Consider the following 20,572-nt stretch of genomic DNA (forward strand, 5'->3'; position numbering starts at 1 on the left):
CCAGTCGTCATGGTGACATGATGCTTGGCGTGTCAGTGAGCCTGGGAAACAACAGTCTTGCAGCGTGGGCACAGGCAGTCCGCTGACTGAACAGTGTAGCGGCGGCACCGCGGGCACCGGGCGGCAGAGGTGGGCACCACTGCTATACTGTAGGCACTGTCCTCACGGATGACGCCGCCTGACGGGACAGATACACACTTACTGAGCATGATATCACTTATTCAGTTTTCCACCCTGCAGACTAGTTCATGACATTTGAAGAGTGATACCTGCAGATTGATTACAGTGTGAAGTATATACATAATAGATTCACATTAATAAAATGGAGCATGTTTTGTTCTTTCCAGTGATTTGATTTAGACTGGTTACTGTTACTGTTCTAATCTACTCTAGTTAAAAGTGAACAAACAACATGAGTTAAATCCAAAGACTACACTGGATAAGCCTCTATCTGGACGCCCCATATGGAACTAGGAGCTGTAAAGAGGCATTAAACCATAAAATATTATATATGTGGTGGCAACCATAAAAACTGTTGCCAGGGAAACATGTTTTTGATGCATGCTCTCTGAAGCAGGATTTTTTTTGGGATGGAAATATGATCATTTCACTGGCTTAGTGCTGATGTCCCTCACCCTCAAGGTTGATGAGGAAGGTGCCGTGGTTGAGCAGGGTGTCTGGGGGCAGGTCGCACGGCAGCTCACTGACCAGACTGACCCGCGCTGCCATCATTAGCTCAGCCAGCTGGGAGGAGGTGGAGGTCGGCTCCTCTTGGAGAGACTGAAGTGAAGTATGGCAGAGTATGAGTTTCTATTTACACGTACATTTACATGTTCTATGGACTGACTGCAGACAAAAACCTATACAGAGAACACATTTACTAACTTTGTTACCTGTTAATGTGGAGCAGCAATGCTACATTAGCCAAAAACTCATTAGAGGAGCAGTTGTGCATTTTTATTATAGCACACATTATATAAATGGAAAATGCTTTTATGTCAACATGATGAATAATAATTATTAATAATAATAATAAGCTTTAGCTCCTGTGCTATTTCCAGTGCTAACAGCGTTCAACTTACCTCCATGAGTTCAAACAGCAGACCAGGTTCAATGGCAATAGTGAGGTCATACTGAGCAGCATGTTTGCCTGGAATGGAAGACAGGAACAAGTCCCTGATGGCGCACGCTCCTTCCACGGCTTCCTCTAATCCGGGTCGCCGCCACACGGAACTGCTTTTGATCCAGCCGCTTTTGAATAGCGTCTCCCCTTCTGCAGAAACAATTCCAGTGTAGGAATACACAACAATGTGGTTTTAAAGTCAGCAGCCATAAGGAGCGAACTCAAAAGTCTAATAACACAAAGCGACAGGCACATACGGTCGTGTCCTGGTGCATGTAGATAGACCTCTTCAGCCAGGTGTGGCAGGATGGGAGCTATGGCTCTGGTCACTCCGTCCAGAATTTCCTCTAAAGCCGTCTGACACGATCTTCTGCCCAACGAGTCCTCTGGCTCACAGTACAACCTGATGGATGGATACATGCAGAAGGACTGAATGGGAGCAGCAGAGTAAAGCCTTAGCAGCACACGAGGACTGGGTGTGGTATTTTATGGTGTTATACCTGTCTTTGATGATGCTGAAGTAAAAGCTGGAGAGGTCTCTGGTGAGGAAGGCTTGGAGAGTGCGGATGACCCTGCCGGCATCAAACTCGCTGTAGGCATCCGTCACCTGCAAACACACGCACACTTTCAAACAGCTACAGCCATTTCGCTCTCGAGCTGAAACTGTTTCACCGCCTCAAACACACCTTGATGCTGAACTCGCGGAGTAGGTGCAACATGTACTGATCGATGTAGTGCATCTGTTTGGGATCCACAGCCTGAACACGGGGGTCGAAGCCCTGCAGGTTGCCGAGCAAAAACTTCAGAATGCTCCTCAGCTGGCAGAGAAATATAGAGGGACTGATGAACAACAACAATGATGTAATCATTGTCATTATGATAAGGACATGTGGAAACAGCTACAGCACAGTTTTACTGCAGCGCTACCTTTCCGATGTTGTCTCTGGCTAAGTTAAGAACAGTCGGGCCGATTTGGACCTCGGAGAAGATGTTCGACTCGGCCACCCACCAGCGCAGCACATCTGCCCCATAGGCTGGCATGATGGGGTCCTGGGAGAACAAAGAGCATACTGTCTAAAACTCCAGGAAACTGAAACGTGTCATTTCATCTCATCACCTCTGCCCCAGTGTCCCACCTGTCCCCCATTAATCACTACATCAGGGTCCACGACGTTGCCCAGAGACTTGGACATCTTGTCTCCGTTTTCACTGACAGCAAAGCCATGAACCACCAGAGACCTACATACAGAACACAAACACAAATGCATCAGACTATATGTTTAACTACTTTCTGTAGAGTCCATCATTGAGTTAATGAAAATAACAACAAAAGGAATAAAGTGCTGGAATAAAACAAACAATATTTTCCTTTGAATTGTGGTGGAGTGACAGTAAAAGTAAGCAATACTCAAGCTAAGTACATCAAAACCTTACTTAACAACAGTACTTACCTAGTTGTACTTAGTTACTTCCCACTTTTGTCCACCAGCTTCTTTTTGTATATTTTAAAAAACAGTAGCAAAACAACAGGACACTCACTTGTACGGAGCTTTGTTCCTGACGGCTACGCTGGTGAACAGCGACGACTGAAACCAGCCACCAATCTGGTCCTTCCCCTCCACGTATGCATCCGCCCTGGGGTCTGACTCTGGTGGAGAGGTGGAGGAGGACAGGGCGCAGGGAAGAAGAAGAAGAAGATGACAATCAGTCAACTGTACACTCACACAATGACAAAACAACTTTTAAAGTCCATCATCCACAGAGGACAGAAAAACCCCAGAGAGAGCAGCTTTTGTCAGTGAGGGAGCAGTAACACAATCATCTGTGTCAAGCTCAAGTACACATGTCACCAACACAAACAGCTTTCAGAGTCATCTGCCTCCATCAATTCACTGCTATCCAGTGGTGAAGACAAGACCTGCCCATCTCGCATGGAACTGACATCTTAACTAACGCTGGCATCAGACGTTTCCCAACTCATAACTGCAACATGTCCAAGAGCCTCTGAAGGCAAAAGGGGGAAGTAGCAGCAAACTGAGACACAAAACCACAGAGGGGAAAGGACACATTAAACAACATTAGGCAGATGTGTCACCACAGTATGTGGAGAGTCAAACAACCTGTGACTGTCACTTTTCAGAAACAACACTGATGGAGTCGTCTCAGACTAAGGAAACGTTCACACACAAGAGAGGAACCACTTTCGTATGTGGTCCTAGGTCCGATTCATATCCGACGCCTCACAATGGACGTTCAGATCAGACAAGCGACAGCATTTGCAAAAGTGGAAACTGATGAGTTTGCAGCACATGACAGATGCTGATCTATCTAATCTATTTGTACTAAGTGTGACCTGCATAACAGGACAGTTTTCACATGCACTGTACCTTGCAGCACAGCGGCCCATGATGCTCCACTGTCAAACCAGATGTCCAGCACGTCCTCTCCACGAACATAGTCAGCCACTGGGCCTGCTTTACTCTGAGAAAGAGTAAAGTTACTGTAGTTACTCAAAACTCAGATTATCACCCTACTGAGGTCAGTGGTCGCATTATCAAGTCAAACAATCGGTCTTGACATCCACTCACCTTCTTGAGTACGTCGGGTGGCAGCAAAGTCTCAATAGGAAGCTCCCACCAACAGTCACTGCCCTTTTCTTTAAACAGATTTGCTATGTGGGACACTGTGTGTCTGCAGAGGTCAGAGACAGGAGCAGGGGTTAGTCTATAACACATCTGTGTGTGACGCACACATCCAGAGTCTTGTGTTGCTGTTCTGGAAGAAGGAACTGTGATACGTCCTCCCCTGTCCACACAAACACCAAGGCATGGCCGGGTGTGTGTGTACAAGTCAGTTTGTCTGCGTGTGGTTTGTGTATCAGCTCACTTGTTGATGAGAGGCTCTCCGGTCTCTCTGTGGTAGAAGACTGGGATTGGGACGCCCCAGCTTCTCTGCCTGGAGATGCACCAGTACGTCCGTCTGTCCAGCATGGCCAGCAGGCTGCCCCTCGCTGACTCTGGCAAAACACGCACCTTCTGCAGCGCCTCCTACACACACACACACACACACACACATTTTGTTTTCTTTAGAACCCACTTTCTGAACTACAGCTGTTCCTGGAAAACGACAGAACACACACATTTTGGTCCAGCTCACCTTGGCTTTGTCTTTGAGTGACGCTGTGTTGATGAACCACTGTTTACTGGGTCTGATGACAACCGGCTGCTTCGTCCTCCAGTCGTATGGGTAGCTGTGAACACACTGCTCCTCTTTCACCAAAGCTCCACACTCCTTCAGCATGGAAATCACTGACAAAGGCAGATTCACACATAAATGTAGTTAAGAAAAAAAAAACAACTAAATGACAGAGGTAAAAATATAAACAACAACACAACACTCACACATTAGCACAGGCTAAATGAATCCCATATTTCTGCTGTACCTTTATCAGTGCCTTCTGCCATCACAGACAGACTCTGTAGCTCTGGACCGGCCAGCTCAGTGAACTTGCCATCCTCGTCCACCATACACTCCTGAGGTAGAAGTGCACACACACACACACACACACACAGTCAGAGCGTGTTACAAGCATGTCACACAGTATGTCAGCCAGTAAACACTACCAAAAGATTCATGACTGAAACAAACACAAATGAACTGTAGAGAACATTGGGCCTCATTCAATCAACTCTTTTCCTAAATAAAAAACAAAAAAATAAGGACAAGTGACAATAACACTTGTTAATGTCTGCGTAAGTGGGGTTTAAGAAGAGATTCCTTCTTTAGAATGCTTTGTGAATGAGGCCCATTGTTAATAAGATCAAATCTAAACGGTTTATAATGTTATTAGGATGTCAGTTTAAATCTTTTAATTATCATAAAGCTGAGTTTTTGAAAACGGGGCGTACCACAGACAGTTTAAAGTGCGATGCCACACTGTAATCCTCCATGCCGTGAGCTGGTGCCGTGTGGACCAATCCCGTTCCTTTATCCATTGTCACGTGATTGGCCGGCAATAGAGGCACGTCCTTGTCAGGAAGCGTGGGGTGTTTGCAGATCCCACCTTCAAGCTGGGAGCCTTGGAGGACAAAGACATGAGACGGGGACACCTTTGTAACACAGGACACCAACACACTCCTGACTGCTGTGTTTGTATGGCTATCATTGTGAGGACCAGCATGAATTTTAAACCACTGGACTGAGGACATTTTAGCCGGTCTTCTCAACGAGGGATGTTTAAAGAGCGATTTCGGGGTTGAGAGTTAGGGTTAGAATTAGGGTAAAGTTTAGGGTAAGGCAGCACAGATGATAAATTAAAAATGTAAACAGTGTAGATTAGCATTTCCTACACGACAGGGGGGTTAGTGAATGCAATGAGTGTCCTCACAGTGACTGCTAAGCCTTACCTGTGAAGGTGCCCACACTTTCCAGCTGCGTGCCCAGCAGTGCCGCCATGCTGGCTGTGCGCTCAGTGGCCACCAGGAGCAGCTGAGTGTTATCCGCCCTCTTCACCACTGAGTACCTGCAAACAGAAAACAAGGTTCTTCACAAAGCCTTCTAAATGTTCCACTACACAAGACACATGATAACACGCTTTGTGCATTTCACAGACATGACTGGTGTTAGTCTAATCCTTAAATGTGTGCAGGAACTCACTGAGCATTGGGCATGTAGCAGACGGCTTGGTTGGCAGGAATGGTCCAGGGCTGGGTGGTCCACACCAACACAGAGACACCTTCCAGACCTGCTGATGAACCACATGTCCCACGCACCATTATTCATAAGATGTCCCAGTGGATCCCACTGTGCAGGCATGTGTATATCTACATACCTTTCTCTGCAGCTATCTTAGGTGGAGGCTTGACCAGAGGAAAAGTGGCATAGATGGCTCTGCTCACATGTTCAGTGTTGTACTCCAGTTCTGCCTCTGCTAGGGCCGTTCTACAGTGGCAACGACACAGGATTAACAATTACAGGAGGTGGCTAAATCAGTTATGAGGGGCTGACGTAGATTAGAAGTCTATTCATCTGAGTGAGCAGTACCTTGATGATGGAGACCAGAAGACCGGCTTATAGTCCTGATAGATGATCCCCTGGAGAAAAAGATTTACATGAATTATAAATGTTAGACCATCCAGAGAAATCCAATAACTTCCAGCTCTACAGCCCGGGTTAGTTTAATTTTTTGCTGCGTAGTTGTTGGAAGGTAACAAAAAGTGAGAATTTTAAAATCTGGAAATGTATCTGTTGTGTGAATAGCACGTGATTGTCTACCTTACTGAACATTTCCTGGAAAACCTTCAGCTGAGCTGCTTCATAAGCGCCATCATAAGTGTAGTAGCACTGGTCCCAGTCGGCCATCACCCCCCAGCGCTGGAAAGCAGCCTTCTGACGAGCTATGGCCCCCTCAGCGAACTCCCGCGCTGAAGGAGATAGAACAAAACGTTACATTGGCTGCTATTTGAACAGTGCTCGTGTTCAGTTCATCTATCAGACATTTCTTACCTTTCTGTCGGATCTGTAGAGGACTGAGGCCGCTGGTCCCCACCTCTCCCAGAGCCTTCAGCTCAATGGGCAGCCCGTGGCAGTCCCAGCCTGGGATGTAGTGGACCTGCCGGCCCCTCAGCATCTCAAAGCGGTTACGGATGTCCTTCAGAATCTGGATCATCAAAATGCAATTACCATACTGTAATTAACCAACCACAAGAGCAGGAAATGCCACACATATATGAAATAACACTCTAAAGACGTCACCTTATTGAGTGCATGTCCTACATGTGGGTCTCCATTGGCGTATGGGGGTCCATCATGGAGGCAGAACTCCTTCTTGGACTTCCTCTCCCTCTGCCAAGAGTACAGCTCTGCAAATCCGCACTTCTGCAACAAGAAGAGATTTTTATATTATGTTTAACCAAAGAATGTAACACACACACACACACACACACACACACACACACACCTGCTGTATCTCGACTTCTCGGTCCAGCAGCTTCTGTCCGCTCAGCTTCATCGGGAACTCGGTGTGTGGGAGGAGGACCGTGTCTCGGTACCCTCCCTGAGCTGAGCCTGAGTCTGCGTGCCGAGCGCCGCCTTCTCCTGAACCGACACCATGACAGCGGCTGGAGGTGAAGGAGACGGCTCGGCGGAGGAGGCCGCCTCCCCACGGGGGCCTCCGTCCCCACCTCGCTAGCGTCTGACTTACTGCGGAAACCCGGCACAGCAGCATGGAGAGGCGAGGTAGCTCTGTGGCCAGATCACAACAAGGGGAAACGTGTGTGTGTCTGTTGGTGTGTTGCTGTACTCCGTCCTCACTTGGACTCTTGTTTCTACCGGAAGGAATAGTAGGAAGGACAACTACGGAAGCCTAGTGAGGACATTGCACAGTCGCGTTGACAGCAGTAGGCCTCTGGAGGGCGCTGTTCACCCAGTGGACCAGCAACAGGCGGCACATGCTGCTGATGGACTGTTTGTCCTGTTAGAAGACATGATGGCAGTCATCAACACAGGGATTATTATTTATTGATATGTTAATGCATAATATACTTTAGTTGTTTTACTTTGGACAGGAGAAGGTGTCATCTCTATCATCTTCATACATCTGTTGTTTTTAGACTTAAATATAAATCCTGGTATTAACTACAATCTATATGTGTGTTGCACATTTATAGTGAAGAACTTCTCCTGCCAAAACCCTATTATTCTTTCAAATGTCAGTTCTGCTGCTCATAGTCATGTCTCTCATGTTTCTTTTTCTTTGTTATAAGAAATGTTGCAGATTTATTAGAAACTAAAAAATGTGGGCTACAGGCACATCCCGTCCCTTCCCTCTGTATTTAGCAGTAGTGTGGCTCCCAGTTAAAGCTTTGCACACCTTCATTTAACCGGGTCATCTGTGATGATCTGGTAGATCATATCAAGTTCCGTCTCACTGGAGGAGAGGTGTCTGCCGACTGTGTCTGTGTGTGTGTGTCATGTTACTGCTCTGCTGCAGAGTGACCTGGTTGCCTCAGTCTCAGGTCCCTTGTACTCCGGAGTGGGTTTTCTTCAAGAACCTGTATTTGGCATCATAGAGACAGAGAGCTTTGGAGGTAGGCTGTGTAGAATTACAAACATTGCTATTTGTTAATATCATAATCAAACATTATTATTAGGATTAATACAAATGCTGGCATTATACTAAGCCTACTAATAAATCTCAGTGAGCTAAAATAGTAACAGTGTTTGTGAGTGGTCACTGTTCCTCATCATCCTCAGTGGGAGCATTATTATTATCCCTATTTTCAGTTTGACTATTAACATTAGTTTAATGTTAGTTTTGGTGAAACTATGCGCGCATAGATGGCTCTGCTCACATGCGCGCGTCAGAGGACGACACAGGTGTCGCTGATGTCACAGGCGGTATAAAGAGCGCGTCTGCGTCTCCTCATTCATTCATCCCTCCCTCCTCTAAACCACAGGACCTCGTGTAGCTGCCAACACACACCCAAGATGAAGCCTATGTTTGTAGTTTACCTTGGACTCCTGCTGCTGGCTGTCCATCTCTCATCACAGGTGAGTGCTTTCTATCTCTTGACTATAACAGGAGTAATCTGTGGGATTTAATCGGTTTAAAGATGAGAGAAACTCGTGTTTGATCCCAGGCTGCCTCCAGTAATTAAACCTGTGAAACCAACAGTGCGCATTCTAAGCGAAGTTAGAAAATGCAGGTTAAATTATCTGTAAGTAGGACTTTGATGTTAAACGCGTGAGGCTCGTGTTAAAACATGTTGGATTTGGAAACTGCACTGACACAGAGCTCGTCGTGGATGAGTTTTAAGCGTGGAGCTGGATCGAGGCTCGGAGCCCTCTGGGTTGCGTTTTTAAGTTTTGTGGTAGCCGCTGTTGTTCCGTTTGGACTTGTTGTGAACCTGTAAAAGAACCGGGAATGTGTTGTGCGTTGCAGGTGGCCCAGGCTCAGGCTCCAAACGGCACGACGCCCACGACTGCCTCGAACACCACGTCCAACGGCGGCTCCGGGAGAACCGACGCCCTCACGCTGCTGCTCCCGTTGGCTCTGGGAGCGTCTCTCCTCCACAGCTGGTCCTAATGTGGCCCCCACCCCCCGATGGCTCTCTGCACTGGACACCCAGCCGACGCGGCTGCGGGGTGGACGACACGCTACACCAAGAGCAGCGCTTTCCACGGGGGCCACTTGAGGAGCACTCTACAACTCCTGAACGTCACGGAGTGCGTTTTATTTTGGAGAGCGTGTCCAGGAGCGCGCGGCGCCGCGGCGCAGAGCTTCCTCCGATTTACGCACGGACACTGACGCGCCCTACTGCTCTGGTCGTTATTCTCTGCTGTTCTCTGCAAAGGCCAATCTGGACTACATGAAAATAATTGTTGGGGAAACGCTGGAGTCTCTGACGCTGGTGGGGGGAGGGGTGGGAGAGTAAAGCTAAAAATCATGTTGATAGTCTAAATGATTGTGGGTTTAAAAAAAAAAAATCTGTAAACGTGATTTTTATGTGGTTTTAGAGACCTATTTTTTTTGTAGAAGGATAATAAAGCTTTACATTGTGATGAATTGTCATGATCCGTTTCTTTGACGTGCGTAATGTTTTACGCGGCTGTTTGAACAGTCGCACTGAAGAGTTTAACGGAAACTAGACCGAAAGCAGCATCGGTTTCACCTGAGATTATCTGAATCCGCTTTTAAACTAATGCGCCAAATCTTGAGTTGAAGGGGGTAAACTGTGACTGTGCCAACGCTGGTGCTGTGAAACCGGTAAGGGAGGGGTGTAAGGAGTCAACCACATGGTCTTAAACTGTCAAACATCCGCCGTCAAGGCCTGTAGAACAGACAAGAGGTCTCCACATTTGGAGTACATGTGGTTGAACTGTTCTCATTCAAGCTGTGAGATTTTTCAGTTTACTGAGATTTAATTTGAAAATTACAAAACAGTTCTGGGTGCTGCTTAAACACCACACCATACATTTGAGCATAGTGAGGCCTACTAATGAAATAAACACTTCAATAATTGACAAATCAGGTGAATAATTTAAATGCTGCCTCCTCAGTCACCTAGTCTCTCCCGTCAGAGCACCTCTATATAGAATTCACCTGTTGTCCCCTCCCCCCTCAGTGTAGGCACACACTTGGAGAACTGCATCCCACGATGATCACATGGCACAACAAAGGCTGTATTGTCCAGCTCTTATCGGCTCAGGACCTCCAACTACCCCTCTTCCTCCTCCTCCATCAGGTCCCTCGGTTTCCACCTCACAAACATGCTTTATAATTCAAAGCTGAAGCGGCCTGATGGAACATTGGCCACATTCCTGTAGTGTGGGGTTAGATGATCAAGAGATAAGTTCTCCCCTTCAGCTGACCGCCAGAGTGTGACCACTTAAAGCTCTCCTCCTGCCCGCAGCCACTCCACAAATGAAATGTAATGAGAAGCCTGAATTCTGAGGTTAGGTGTTTGTTCGCTGGTGAACGGGGAGAAAAAAAACACACACGCACACAAAGAAGGCAAATAAAAGAGGAAGGGGTGGGATCAGGAAAAGGTGAAGGACACTCCAGAGCTTCACCTGCTCTCGAGCTCGCTCTGTTCCAAAGCAGGAATGTGCGTTTCAAGACACTCGAAACCAGGATGTTGCCGTCTGTGAGAGGTGCTGCAGCATCACATGCGTGAGTGACTCCCTGGAGTCTGAAACAACAGCTCAGTTTGTTGTTCATCAATAAGTCAAAGACGATCATGTGCTGGGAACAAGTCTCGCGTCACCCTACCTGTGGTTTCCTGGCAGGAGGCTTACATCAGCCAGCTCCAGCGAGGCCTGTCAAGTTTTACACTTGCTGCTTTGGGAAATGAAGACAAGAAGTGAAACGGTAATTGAAGTGAGTGAAACAACTGTGCAGTTTAGGGGAAGTGAAGCAGAAGCGTTCTTCACTGAGGTGATGAAGAGATGATGCACTGCTTTAAAAACAATGCAGCAAAATGAAACGCTGTCACGCTGGTTTCTACTGTGAAACCAGTGATTCACAGAGCATACAACTCGCTTCAGTGTGACACATTTTAAGACTTTAAAGGAAAATATAGCTGTTCCTCAGATGGATTGTCCTGTGCTACCTGAAGGATGCAGGGACAGGAACTAAAATATCAAACTCTTTCCATAACCTACTTATCCATGTATCCAGGATCTGCTCATTCAATTTTAAATTTGTGGTAGTGATATCATGGCGTGCACCATCCCATCAGAAATGTTCACATGTTCTCACCACATTCTGTACAAATGCTCGAGGTTGATTTTCACAAAGTAAGAATTAACACACCAAACTTACTTAACATTTGAAAGTGGAACTGAGTTGATAACCAATATCCTAAAGTGAACTAATCTGCATGTCATATATAATTAGTTTAATTGAGTTCAATTCAATTCCGTTTATTTATATAGTGCCAACTCACAACAAAGGTCATCTTGAGGTACTTATAAAGTTTAAGACCTTAAAGAAGACAACTCTATATACACTGACCTTCTAAAAAAAGTCACACACTCTAATATTTCGTTACTTTTGGCTTTGATTACAGCACACATTCACCACGGCTTCATTTCAGTAAGCTTCTGCAATGTCACAACATTTATTTCCGCCTAGAGTTGCATTAATTTTTAGCCAAGATCTTATTTTGATGATGGGAGAGTTGAACCACTGCACAAAGTCTTCTCCAGCACATCTTAAAGATTCTCAATGAAGTTAGGGTCTGGACTCTGTGGTGGTCAGTCATGTGTTAAAATCTCTTTGATGTTTTCTTTGCTTGATTCCTGCCAATACTTTGACCCTTCTGAAACAGACTAACATATATTGGTTGTTTAAGAAATGAGAAGCTACTCACTGCATCAGTTTAATAACTTGTTGCCAGCTAAAAAATAATCATCCATGCAGTAATTATCCAATGAGAGGCTCTTAACTATTTGCTTAGTTAAATCCAGGTGGTGACTTTTATTTTTGGACTGGCAGTGTAGAATTATATAAAATCCAACAATCCCAGTTGAGCAGCACTAGGCGACAGCGGAGAGGAAAAACTCCCTCTAACAAAGAAACCTGCAGCTCAACCAGGCTTAGGGTGGGCGGCCATCTGCCTCGACTGGATGGAGTGAGTGGAGTAGAGAGAGAAAAGAAGATTATGAAAGAAGCATCGGACAACACAGTGGGCAAGTTGGTATAGCCAGTAACTGCTGATTTGTACAATAAAACAACATCTAACAAGGAAATGTAAGGTTAAATTAGACTGCAGAGAAACCATTTGACACAGTGAGTAATGTTCGAGCAATCGATCTTCACCTACTGTAGAACAACTGCAATTCCAAAGATCTTGAGACTCTACATAAAAACTACATAAATAGAATGAAATGATTTGCAAATCTCAAACTCATATTCTATTCACAATAGAACAAAGAAAACAAATCAAATGTTTAAACTGAAAATAATTAAGTGTTAATTGTGTTAATGAAAAGGGAGGATTAATAGATTCAAGTTTTTTTGTGACTAAATTGTAATAAAAACAATAATTTAAAAACATGATAACAAAAATTATGATAGCATCTACACTATGTTCAGCACAGTGACGGTTAAGGAGGAGGTGAAAAGAGTTTCTTATTTTCATAGACAATCCGGATAACAGTCCCCGTCAGAAAGCCCTGAAACTTGTTTTCTTTTTTAATCATCGTGCAAACTTTGCTTTGCAAAACCTGCAAAACCGATGTCAGCTTGAGCGCAGCAACAGGTCTGCAGCTAAACATGCAGCAGCTGAGATACTGTGTTTGGTTCCTCTGACACCCGTCAATCATCTTGCAATCATCCAGCATTAAAATTAAACCATGAGGTCAAACCACCACGTAGTGTTTCTGTTTTAGCTGATCGCTGTAATCAGTCACCCAGGCTGTAGCTGTTTGTATTGTATTTAAAACTTGCAGAGTGACTGATCAGATGTTACTGTTACAGTCAGATGTGCAAAACAGTGACACAAAGCAGTTGACACAAATGCAATATTGGATGCCTGTAGTCTTTATTCTCTCAGACGGCACCGCATTAAAAACAGGTATGTTTCTGTGATGATATCACCATGGCCGCTGCGTCCTCCTCACCAAAGAGGAGAGCGAGCCTTCTGGCTTGTTATCAAAAGGTTTCATCAATGCTGAAAAAAATACATCCAGGTTTTAGTACTGTTTAGAACTGAGTACTGTTGATCAATTAAAATCCTGAATCAGGCAGGAAATGGACATTCGTTCATTTATTTTCCTTATCTCTTGCCGTAGTACTGGACTCTATCCCAGCCGTCATTGAGCAAGATGCTAGTCTATCACACAAACATTCACACTCACAAGAGTGGGTCAACATTAGTCTCCCATTTTTTTTTATTTTTTTTTTTTGGTAAATGAAATGTGGTTTTATAAGATTTGGAAATCATTGGACTTTTAGTTGTAGTTGAGCTCATGAGTCATAACGTCCCTGACTGAAACTGATTAAATGAAATGCAAGTGCATGGTGCTATTGTTAGAAGTGCAATGCAGTACAAGCAGTGGTGTAGACAAAGACTGGGCCCCCCAACACAATGAGATTTTGAACACTGATAGGGCAGTGGTCTATGTTTCGTAACTATAATATGAAACTGATATCGCACCTCGTTTGTTAAAAGAAGCCTTCTAATAACTCTGTACATCCCTGCAGAGAGTTAGGTGCCATGCAAAGCTGCACTGGACAACATGCAACCAGCAACTAATTCTCTGGGAGGTGCAGCTTAAGGAACCAAACTTTGTATTGGGGAAATTCCTCCACCTGGCACCACCCAGCTGTATCACTAATCCTGTGGTTTGAAGAGCAGCCCACACACACTCACTCACTCTTGTTGTTTGTGGTTCCTATACAATATAGTGCCTCAACAGTTGTGCAGGAAGCACATGGTTTGCTCTCTGCAGTACAATTTCAACAGGTTTACGGTTTTGATGCCCTCTGTCTATCAAGTGGAAAATGCATTCAAATATCATCTAAAGGGACCAGATGTACTGGTCTGTACTGGCACCTGAAGTATGCCTGTGCTTTGCTGAGATTTCATTAGCACATCCGTCTCTGGCAGCCGCGATCGAGGGCGGCATTTGTGTAATGAACACAGAGATCAGGATCAAATGATAGGCACTGGAAAGAGCTGGGCAGGTGGGACGGATGGAGTGAAGGATGAAAGAGGGGAGCATGGGGGCATGCTGTGCAAATCCACACATCCGGACAGGAGGTTGTCAAAGGAAACACAAGTCCTGCGTGGACTGTGTCGTGCATTAGTGTGTGTGAGAATTTATCACGCTACATTTCACAGCACGCCACATGTTTCCTTTTTCAAATATTTCATAATTAGGCACTGATCAGAAGCTATTTTGTAACTTTAACTGGATGAAATATGACTTCCTCTGGCATGGAAAAGCAGGCGCTTCAGCAACATCTACTTTATAATGTCTCTTAAAGGTGCATAAATGTTGCTCTCACATAGAATCCAAACATGCTTAGATGCTTAGATGCTGATGTTGTCCTTTCACTGCTTTTTAAAGGAGCCAGCTGGACCTGACTGTCCAAAAACATTTGAAAAAATAACATAAAAATAAATGTACTTGCCAAAATATTGAATTCCTTTACAGATAGAGTTCTTAATTTTATTAATGTTCCTACAGAAACAGGGCACAAGCAGTGGCTGCCGTCTAAATCTGTGTGCAGAGGCTTTAAATACAGGCAGTTTGTGTTGCTACCAACTGGGACTCTGAGCACACTGGAGCGATGATGAGAAAACAATGTCAACATTTTTCTAGAATGCAGAAGTACGGCTGTTGTGATATTTGTCTATAACTCACTAAAATTAAATATGTGTTTATTTGTTAACTGTAAACTGATACTAAGAAAAAAAGAGGAAGAAGTGACTTTCAACACCCGTGAACACATACGCACTTCTTCCTGTCAGTCACTCAGTTGAGGTTTGGTGTTATTAATTTGTCAAAACTCCAGCAATAAATATTATTATTATTATTTTTATTATTATTAAAATGTTGTTTTTTCACAGCCCTCACTCATACACGTAGAACAACAAAGAAAAACAACATGTAGACAACAAAAACTAAAAACAGTGCGAAACCTTTGCAGAAAATCTTCATCTGGATTAGTCAAAGTAGAACTAGTAGATTCTCTCCTCCTGCGGGGGAACGGGTCAGGATTATGTGGAGCTGTGAAGGTTGTTGTGAACTTTAGTTTAGGCCACTTTCCAATATGTAATTGGCTGAATGGATTCATTTCACTTGAGTACATTCCAACACTTTAAATGTGGACAGTCTTAGTATTCAGGGAAAGTCTTTGCTGCAGCCAAAAAGGCTTTAAGAGTCTGTTGGTGTGTGGTCATTAAACAAATTATTACCCAACTTTTTTGCAATCCAAATTGCCTAATGTATCTCTGTTCTCATGCACATCTCTGGGTACAGGATGTATTTCTAACAGTGCTTGAGAACAGTTGCAGTGAAAGACAAACCAAACAATATATTGTGCACACGTGGACAGTAGACATGTTTTTATTTATATTTATTTGTTCAATAGCTGCACCATCAGACGAATGCAGCAGCATGTGACAGTTTAAACACCGTATCCCTAAAAGCAGGTTTTATTCCTGTTCCATCATGTGAGTGATGAACATCAGCCCACTGACAATTTCCTGCAAAGAATGTTTATATGAGACATGATATGTGTCTGTAGTTTGTCATACAGCTGACGTCTGCTCCCTTTCGGTTCTGCTCTTGCTGGAGTGTTCATAGTCACTAATGGAGGGAAACCCAACCCTCTGCTCGATCCACTGGGCAGCACTGAGCAGCTTCTTGTCTTGGAGAGCCGGCCCTATGAGCTGTAAGCCAATAGGAAGGCCTCGTCTTGATAATGCAGTTGGCAAACTAACAGCAGGGAGACCTGAGGTGGAAAAAAAAAAATAACAGAGTTGGAAAAAGGTTCAGGAAAAAGCAATTAATAGTTTGAGGTGAGCTGAGAGACACTCACTCAACAAACACCTCCCTGGTTATGATTTTAGTCCTCAGAGATGCTACTTCTGCTCTCACATGCTGACTTCCTCTTTTAATTTCACTATGATTTACCATCCACTGTGCCGGTGTTCAGGAAATAAGAAGATGAACTGTGCTGAAGTTGTTCTGTGTTAAAGGTTTTCAGGTTAAGCTGTGTGGGTTTTAAAGGTAGTAGTATATGTGTGTATCCATGAGTGCAGAATATAGCGGTTCTTGAACCCTCCCACACTTCCTACACATGCAAGAAGAGTGCCACAGATTCTGCCTCAAGGCATCCGTTCTACCTGCAACGTTGACAGGCTGGGTGAAGACGTCTTCCTGTGCGCTGCGCGTTCGGTTGTCTTCCTGTGTGAAGTCAGAGTAACGGGCTGCATCAGTCAGGGTGGTGGGTGTCAGCAGCAAGTCGACACCTGAGCCAAACACGCGCTTGAAATCGTCCGCTATCAGTCGCCGTACTTTCTGGGCCTTCACAAAGTAGTGCTGGTAGTTCCTAGCAGAAAGAGCACGGTCAATTAGTGTGAATCAGTTCATTGCTGCTGCTTTGGAATTACTATCACTCTAATTTGACTCTCTTCAATTTAAAGAAAGACACCTTGTCTCATTTCAGGCTCTGGTGTCTTACTGTTTGAGCAGGAAGTAGTTCCCAGAAAGAATCCTCCCTCTCACTACATCGTTGAAGCCCTCGTGTCGGGTCGAGGCATACATGGCTTCTGTTGAGCTGTCCACGTCACTTCGGTGGCCTGACACACAAACCTTAATATTAATAACCTTAATAACCACATTATCTTCATTTTAACACGCACACTGGGGGCAACCTGATTTTTGATGCCACGTTTAGCAGTGCCGCTTCCTACCGTATTCAAGCCCGTCAAAACGGGCCATGTTAGACGCCACCTCGGCGCAGCACAGGACGTGGTAACACACAATTGAGTACTGGGTGTGTGGGAGAGACACTTGCTCCACCCGCGCCCCCGCTCTCTCAAACATGTCGGCAACATAACTCCACTGAGCTACAGTCTCCTCAGACAGGCCTGGGGCGTGGTACTCCTGCAATAAAATGCAATAAAAAAAAATAGTATCAGTGATACTGAGATGTTATACAGGAGACAATGAATTTGATACTAAACTAGGCTCACCTTAGGGATGCCTATAAAGAGGTTCTTGACATCCAAGTCTTCAGGTAGCTCCGTCAGGGGGGCAGGAGCAGGAATTGTTGTTGAGTCTCTAATATCGAGGCCTTGGAGGATACCTGTGCCACATTAACAACATTCCAGGTCAGGATGAAAGGAGTGAATAACTGCGTCACCTATTCTTGCTATTACATGGACAAATTTAAAGGTGCCCTGTGGAGATTTCTTTTTTTTTTAGAGAGAGGTTATACCAAAGTGTAACGTGTTCCGTTTATGTCTTTGTCTGCGCACAGCTATGTTTGTTGTTCTGTTACCACAGCCAAAAAGCTAATCACCAGAATAGTATTACCAGGGTGCTTATTACAAACAAGACAGACCACTCACACAACCGCTGCACAGTCTTGTGTGAGGTCAAAGCTTCATAGTGTACCTATGATATTAGAGCTTTTTATTTGTTATTGCACAACTGTACATATATGCTTTTACACATGTACAAACATTTGGAGCCACTTAGAAATGCCACGGCCTTTAAATGAAAAGCAGATCTTATAAAGTCAAACTGATCAGAAATAGAGTGGAAATATAGTTTTTTAAGTAAAATATCTACACAGACGTACGAAGGTTCATCGTCAGCAAACATAATGAAAGTTTATTAAATTATAAGGATAACTGATCATTAGTAAAGCTTTTTGTAATTATGGTAGCACAGCTGAAAACATGTTTTCATGGAAAACAAAGACATTTCGATTAGATTAGATAAGATTCCACTTCTAATCTAATCGAATGGAAATGTCCTTGTTTTCCATGAACACATACTGCACGCGTTTTAATTTCCATGTAACTCTAAACTTTTGAATGGTAGAGTATAAACCTGAACAGTGGTTGTTAGAGGAAAGATGTTGAGGTGAGATCACTAAGTGATGTAAGGCAATTCAAATTTAGTACATTTTAAATGTATTAGTCAGTTGGCAGCGGACTGAGACAGGGAAAGTACCACAACAAAGACAGGTGGTTTATGCAGATGACTTCTGATGTATCTGCAACTCAACAATAAACCATAACTTTTACTATGCATTTGTTGATTCTTTGTATGGACTGGCAGTCAGCGACTGTTTTTTAAGGTTGCACTGGATAAAGGGGTTCCCAGCTAAACATAAACGTAACAACAATTCATCAAAAGTTCCCTACCTAAGACCATGGCTGCGTCGCAGACACTGCGGGTCAAAATGCCGGGCACGTCCATGGAGTTGACCAGAGGGATTAGACCGTGTCTGGACAGCAGACCATAAGTTGGCTTCAGGGCCACAACGCCACACAGTGCTCCTGGGTTACGAGTAGAACCACCTGTGTCTGAACCCAAAGCCCTGTCACAAAATGACCAAAACAGCACATTTTCATCTTTTCGCTTTTGTTTTCTTTCTAAATGTTTCTGAACAAGTGAACTTGAATGTGTTGCCTCACAGGTAGCTGGTGAGAGAGGCCACAGCTGCAGCACTTCCTCCTGAGCTTCCTCCAGTGATGACCCACTCAGAGTCTGCTGCTGTTGCTGCCCCTGTGTGCTCTCTGTAGGGAGCAGCATAGCTCCAAGGGTTCCTTACTGGACCAAAAACCCCATCTGTACTTCCAGAGCTGCAATGAATAAATAAGATAATGACAAACACATATCTAAACTTTGTAAACAGAAAAACAGCTATTCTAATGCTTTTACCCCATAGCAAATTCATCCATGTTGGTCTTCCCCACCAGAACAGCTCCTTGGTCCAGAAGCTTCTGGACAACTGTAGCATTGTATGGTGGAGCGTAGTCTGTAGAAAACATGGTGACAGGTTATCAACACTTGACTGACAGAAGTGTTGTGAGACATGGTACTGAGGTGAAAGCAGACCTCTGAGCATCCTGGAAGCACATGTGGTCCTGATATTCCTTGTGCAGAAGTTGTCTTTGACTGCAAAAGGGATTCCATCTAGAGGACCTCTGGGTGCACCTGAAAAAAATCAAACAGTAACACATACTGTAGGACTCCACGCAGAAAAGATGCAAACACATACGCTCGTGTGTCCACACCTTGTAGCAGTCTGCTCTCTGCTTCTTCAGCCTGCTTCAGCGCCAACTCCTCTGTCACACTGATGTAAGCATTAAGATGTTGGGTTTTCTTGATGCGGTTCAGACACCTCCTGCAAAGCTCGGTTGGGGAGATTCTTCCCTCTCTGAGGGCCAAAGAAACCTAAAGAAAATGATCAATTAACAACTGGTGATAAAATGCTACCAGGTTCTTTTACTCAACAGAGCATTTTTAAAGCACAAAATAAAAATCACTGGTGCTATTAACATCTTTAACAATAGTTAGTCCCAAATAACCAATGACTACTGTATACATCTACTCTCACTACGTTATAGACAACTGTACTAGATGGATTTTAGCAGTCAAACATTTGTTTCCACAAAAAAAAATACACATTAAAAAATATGATGTTGTTTACATCAACAGCAACTAAACATATGATGCATAAATAATACATTTAATATTAATCATATAAATTCTCAAACGCATAACTTTACAAAATGAGGACTTTTATTTAGGGGATTTTCTCCTGAAATGTACAATTTACTTAAGGTTATATTTCCAATACAACACAAAACAATTCCATTTTATATGAATCCTATTGGGTAAAACATGAATTTAATGTCACCACAGTCAAACCACTTTTTACTTTTTGCAGATTCTGTTCAAAATGAAGATAAATAATAAATATTTCCGTGTTTTGTTGTGTTTTAACCAGCTGATCTAGACTTCATTCACATAGTTGAAGACGTTTAGTACCCGTCTTAGATATCGATCATCTATTATCGATCTAGATATCTATATAGACTGTTATCTGCTACTCCAGTTTCTTGTGATTTACATAAAGCTTTAACACCAGATCTCCAAACACTGACATAAACATGTCGGACGATTCAAACCAGACTACACTAAAGACCAATGTCCATCTGTTAGCTAACAAAAATCCAAACGACAGCTGGTGAACAATAAGAAGTTCGGTCACTCTCCTACTAACCTGCTTTAATGTCAGACTGAGCATTTTGCCAGGATTTGTCTGACAACCTTTCAAATGATAAACAACCTTCTCACAGTGTGCAGCAGCAGCAGCTGCAGGCTGCCATGTTTGCGTCGAGGAGCATCGTCTAACAACGCGTTCTGTAATTGGACGGCCGCTGAAGAAACCGCGCTCCGATTGGCGGA

The 20,572-nt window shown here is 44.1% G+C and overlaps 2 protein-coding genes and 1 long non-coding RNA gene across 5 annotated transcripts; 1 reads left to right on the top strand and 2 right to left on the bottom strand.

Moving 5' to 3' along the window:
• Positions 1 to 9: 9 nt before the first annotated feature.
• On the bottom strand, positions 10 to 8,459 carry iars2 (isoleucyl-tRNA synthetase 2, mitochondrial). 3 transcript variants are annotated; one of them, XM_026355620.1, is made up of 24 exons: positions 7,995 to 8,459; positions 7,083 to 7,595; positions 6,878 to 7,000; positions 6,629 to 6,782; positions 6,398 to 6,546; positions 6,167 to 6,216; positions 5,955 to 6,064; positions 5,780 to 5,870; positions 5,530 to 5,645; positions 5,032 to 5,201; positions 4,566 to 4,656; positions 4,280 to 4,431; positions 4,010 to 4,170; positions 3,712 to 3,814; positions 3,511 to 3,604; positions 2,663 to 2,771; positions 2,260 to 2,362; positions 2,051 to 2,173; positions 1,810 to 1,941; positions 1,624 to 1,730; positions 1,381 to 1,526; positions 1,083 to 1,273; positions 636 to 780; positions 33 to 178 (listed from the first exon to the last, which is right to left on the bottom strand). In XM_026355620.1, the coding sequence occupies exons 2-24, from the start codon at positions 7,347 to 7,349 to the stop codon at positions 33 to 35; spliced, it is 3,033 nt and encodes a 1,010-aa protein (XP_026211405.1). In that variant the 5' UTR covers positions 7,350 to 7,595; positions 7,995 to 8,459. The 3 variants fall into 3 exon arrangements, with proteins under 3 accessions (XP_026211407.1, XP_026211405.1, XP_026211408.1); XM_026355622.1 differs by lacking the exon at positions 7,995 to 8,459 and having other exon boundaries at positions 10 to 178; positions 7,083 to 7,349; XM_026355623.1 differs by having other exon boundaries at positions 5,780 to 5,867; positions 7,083 to 8,459.
• Positions 8,460 to 8,526: 67 nt separating this feature from the next.
• Positions 8,527 to 18,809, top strand: LOC113159109. Its single transcript, XR_003298600.1, has 3 exons — positions 8,527 to 8,674; positions 9,066 to 10,994; positions 18,795 to 18,809. It is a non-coding gene; the product is annotated as an uncharacterized LOC113159109 (long non-coding RNA).
• On the bottom strand, positions 15,699 to 20,522 carry qrsl1 (glutaminyl-tRNA amidotransferase subunit QRSL1). The gene is made up of 11 exons (XM_026355624.1): positions 20,388 to 20,522; positions 19,396 to 19,555; positions 19,217 to 19,315; positions 19,040 to 19,136; positions 18,793 to 18,960; positions 18,520 to 18,695; positions 17,338 to 17,450; positions 17,056 to 17,248; positions 16,824 to 16,941; positions 16,486 to 16,691; positions 15,699 to 16,091 (listed from the first exon to the last, which is right to left on the bottom strand). The coding sequence occupies exons 1-11, from the start codon at positions 20,409 to 20,411 to the stop codon at positions 15,889 to 15,891; spliced, it is 1,557 nt and encodes a 518-aa protein (XP_026211409.1). The 5' UTR covers positions 20,412 to 20,522; the 3' UTR covers positions 15,699 to 15,888.
• Positions 20,523 to 20,572: the final 50 nt, after the last annotated feature.

This window comes from Anabas testudineus, chromosome 12 (genome assembly GCF_900324465.2).
Source record: "Anabas testudineus chromosome 12, fAnaTes1.2, whole genome shotgun sequence".
NCBI classification, from domain to species: domain Eukaryota; kingdom Metazoa; phylum Chordata; class Actinopteri; order Anabantiformes; family Anabantidae; genus Anabas; species Anabas testudineus.

Excerpts from the sequence above, each read along its gene's own strand:
- iars2 (XM_026355622.1), bottom strand. The coding sequence starts at position 7,349 with ATGCTGCTGTGCCGGGTTTCCGCAGTAAGTCAGACGCTAGCGAGGTGG. Across the intron at positions 6,783-6,877 it reads TAGGACATGCACTCAATAAG|ATTCTGAAGGACATCCGTAA; the intron begins GTGACGTCTTTA and ends TTGATGATCCAG. Across the intron at positions 4,432-4,565 it reads GGCAGAAGGCACTGATAAAG|TGATTTCCATGCTGAAGGAG; the intron begins GTACAGCAGAAA and ends TGCCTTTGTCAG.
- qrsl1 (XM_026355624.1), bottom strand. The coding sequence starts at position 20,411 with ATGCTCAGTCTGACATTAAAGCAG. Across the intron at positions 18,696-18,792 it reads GCCTCTCTCACCAGCTACCT|GGCTTTGGGTTCAGACACAG; the intron begins GTGAGGCAACAC and ends ATTTTGTGACAG. Across the intron at positions 17,451-18,519 it reads CGACGCAGCCATGGTCTTAG|GTATCCTCCAAGGCCTCGAT; the intron begins GTAGGGAACTTT and ends AATGTGGCACAG.